A 2631-nucleotide genomic window follows, 5' to 3' on the forward strand; every position below is an offset into this window, starting at 1 on the left:
TGTTAGCAATATTGCTTTCTAAACGAAGAAAATACTATTTTAAATAAGAAATGAAAACGTTTTTGAAAAGCAAGTTTTCGAAAAGAAAAGTTTTCTTTTCAACTTTCTTTTCAACAAAAAAGTTTTCGAAAACTTTCTTTTCGTTTTTAAAAAGAAAGTTTTCGAAAAGTTTTTGAATAGAAAAAGTGAATAAATAAAGTCAAATAATTTTAAAGATAATATAGAAACATTTAAAAAACATACGAATCCACTAACTCAGACATGTCAAACTCAATTTGGTATGGGGGCCTCTTTAGCCTAAGGAAATATTGTAAGGGCCACTCAAGCTAATACTTATTTTTCGTATGAATGAAGTGTAAATTTTCAACCCAAACCGTCCTTTTGCTAAGGTTTGAAGTAAACAAGATTATAATTATATTTAAAATCTACCAAATCACTGCAATATTATTAAAAAAAGTACAGAAGTTTAATTTTGCATTATTTATTTCACACAATAAGAACACATTAAAAATGAACAAGGAGTATTTTGTGATAATAGTAAAAAACATTATAGAGTTTTGGATTTTCCAGAAATTTGACATCTTTTATTCGCTGAAAGCTTAATAAGGTCTGGTTTTATGTTTTGACTAGCTACCACTTTCATTATGGAAGACAAATGTTAATCAGTAAGCCTGGACATCTCAGGGGTTTTATTTTGTTACATGTGCGAAAAAAAGTTGCTCACAAAGATAAGTACTGCCAAACATTGCTCATATTTGACAAGCAAATTGAATCATCTTCGGAAATTTATGTGGTGGTAAAAATAAATAAAACTTGGGTACCCCTACATCAGTAAATTGTTGTTTGAGAACAGAATCACACTGAAGTTCAATTAATTCCATTTGCAGATCTTCTTCCACTTTTTCAATATCAAAGTTGAATGGTGAGATGAACAAATTAAACTTTGGTTCACATTTTTTGAAATCTTGAAACCTTACTTCAAAATCTTGTTTTATATTGTTTATATTTTTTGAGTAGCTGCTGAACATAAAATTTGGGTCTTGCAGCTTCATAGACTTGCACGTCTCAAAATGTACCAAATTTTCTTGTTCAATTTGGCATTCCCAGAGTAAAAGCTTAGTTTGAAAAGCTCCGACATTATTAAACATTGTGGTGACCAATTTGTTCTTTCCTTGCAAAATAATGTTCAGATTCAGGGGTTTTGTGATATCAACTAGAAAAGCTAAATCTTGAAGAAACTTGGTATTTTTTATATCTGAAATATCTTGCCCTTTTGTTTGGTGCCCTTTTTTGTTTCCAAAAATTGAAATATTTCAGTTTGTTGCCCTTTTTTGTTTCCAAAAATTGAAATAATTCAGTTTTCAGATGATTGAATGCTTTGAGTACTTTGTGACATAATGACCATCGAACTTTAGTATAATATGGTAAATCCTCATATTCACTGTCATTTTCATTCAACAATGAAGCAAACTGACGATGATTTAGTCCTCTTGCTCCTATAAAGTTAACAACAGATGCTATTCTTTTAATCACATAATCCAGATCAATTGTTTTTCCGCATGATACTTCTAGGTGAATGATACAATGAAAATTGTTTATCTTTTTGCCAATTTTCTCATTTAATTTACCAACAAGACCTTTCTTTGAACCAATCATAGCGGGTCATCAGAAACTATAGGCACAAGTTTTGTAATTGGAAGTTTATAATTGTCCAGTATTTTTTCAATCTCAAAAAAAATGACTGCACCTGTTGTTATACCATGCATTGGAATCAACTCTAGAAGTTCCTTTGTAATTTCATATTTGAAATTGCAACCTCTGATAAAAACAGACAACTGAGCAAGATTTTTGACATCTGTACTTTCATCAACAGCAATTGAAAAGGCCTCAACATATTTGCAGATTTTTGTTAACTGACTTCTCAAATCTGTTGCTATGTCATTAACACGCTCAGCAACTGTATTTCTTGAAAGGCTTCTGTTGTTAAAATCTTTTATTTTTTCAGGGCAAAGAATCATTGCAGTTTTAATTAGACCTTTCACTGACGGTGAATTTATCAGTTTTTTATAAATTCACCGTCAGTAAAAGGTCTGGAATGAAATGCAATTAAATGTGCCAGATTATAACTAACTTTGACTACGAGTTCATTTGATTTGTTCACAAAATGAAAATTATTTTGTTGCTTTTTTAGCTTGGCTTTTTAGTTCATTTAATTTGTCTATTTTTTTATCTTTTTGATAAATTTCAAATTTTTCCTGATGAGCCTCTTGATATTGAATTCTTTCGGCACACTAACTTTTTGTTGTCAAATCAGACAAATAATACTTTCATTAATGCTTGTAAAAAAGTATAGCACTTCCCATTTTGATTGAAAAATTCTTTTTTTATCTTCAATTTTACGTTTTCTGCTTGCACTTGGTTTTGAATGAGACATTTTAATTTTAGTGACAATAACCAAAAAACAAAAATAGCTCAATGGTAAACAACAACAAGATAACAACTAATCTATTAGGCGGGTGAATAAAAAAAAGCAATTGCTTTTTCTCAGCGTTTTTCGAGTAATTGTTCAGCTTTACGATAATAAAAATTTGAGGGATTTTAATCAAATTTTTGTTCACGCAAAGCAATTAC

General features: G+C 29.7%; 1 protein-coding gene across 1 annotated transcript; it reads right to left on the reverse strand.

Moving 5' to 3' along the window:
* Nucleotides 1-749: 749 nt before the first annotated feature.
* On the reverse strand, nt 750-1656 carry LOC136075879 (general transcription factor II-I repeat domain-containing protein 2-like). Its single transcript, XM_065789319.1, has 2 exons — nt 1387-1656; nt 750-1238 (listed from the first exon to the last, which is right to left on the reverse strand). The coding sequence occupies exons 1-2, from the start codon at nt 1654-1656 to the stop codon at nt 750-752; spliced, it is 759 nt and encodes a 252-aa protein (XP_065645391.1).
* Nucleotides 1657-2631: the final 975 nt, after the last annotated feature.

This window comes from Hydra vulgaris, chromosome 02 (genome assembly GCF_038396675.1).
Source record: "Hydra vulgaris chromosome 02, alternate assembly HydraT2T_AEP".
NCBI classification, from domain to species: domain Eukaryota; kingdom Metazoa; phylum Cnidaria; class Hydrozoa; order Anthoathecata; family Hydridae; genus Hydra; species Hydra vulgaris.

Coding starts and splice junctions, on each gene's coding strand:
- LOC136075879 (XM_065789319.1), bottom strand. CDS start 1,656: ATGATTGGTTCAAAGAAAGGTCTTGTTGGTAAATTAAATGAGAAAATT. Junction 1,239..1,386: donor GATGGTCATTATGTCACAAA/GTACTCAAAGCA, acceptor AAAAATACCAAG/TTTCTTCAAGATTTAGCTTT.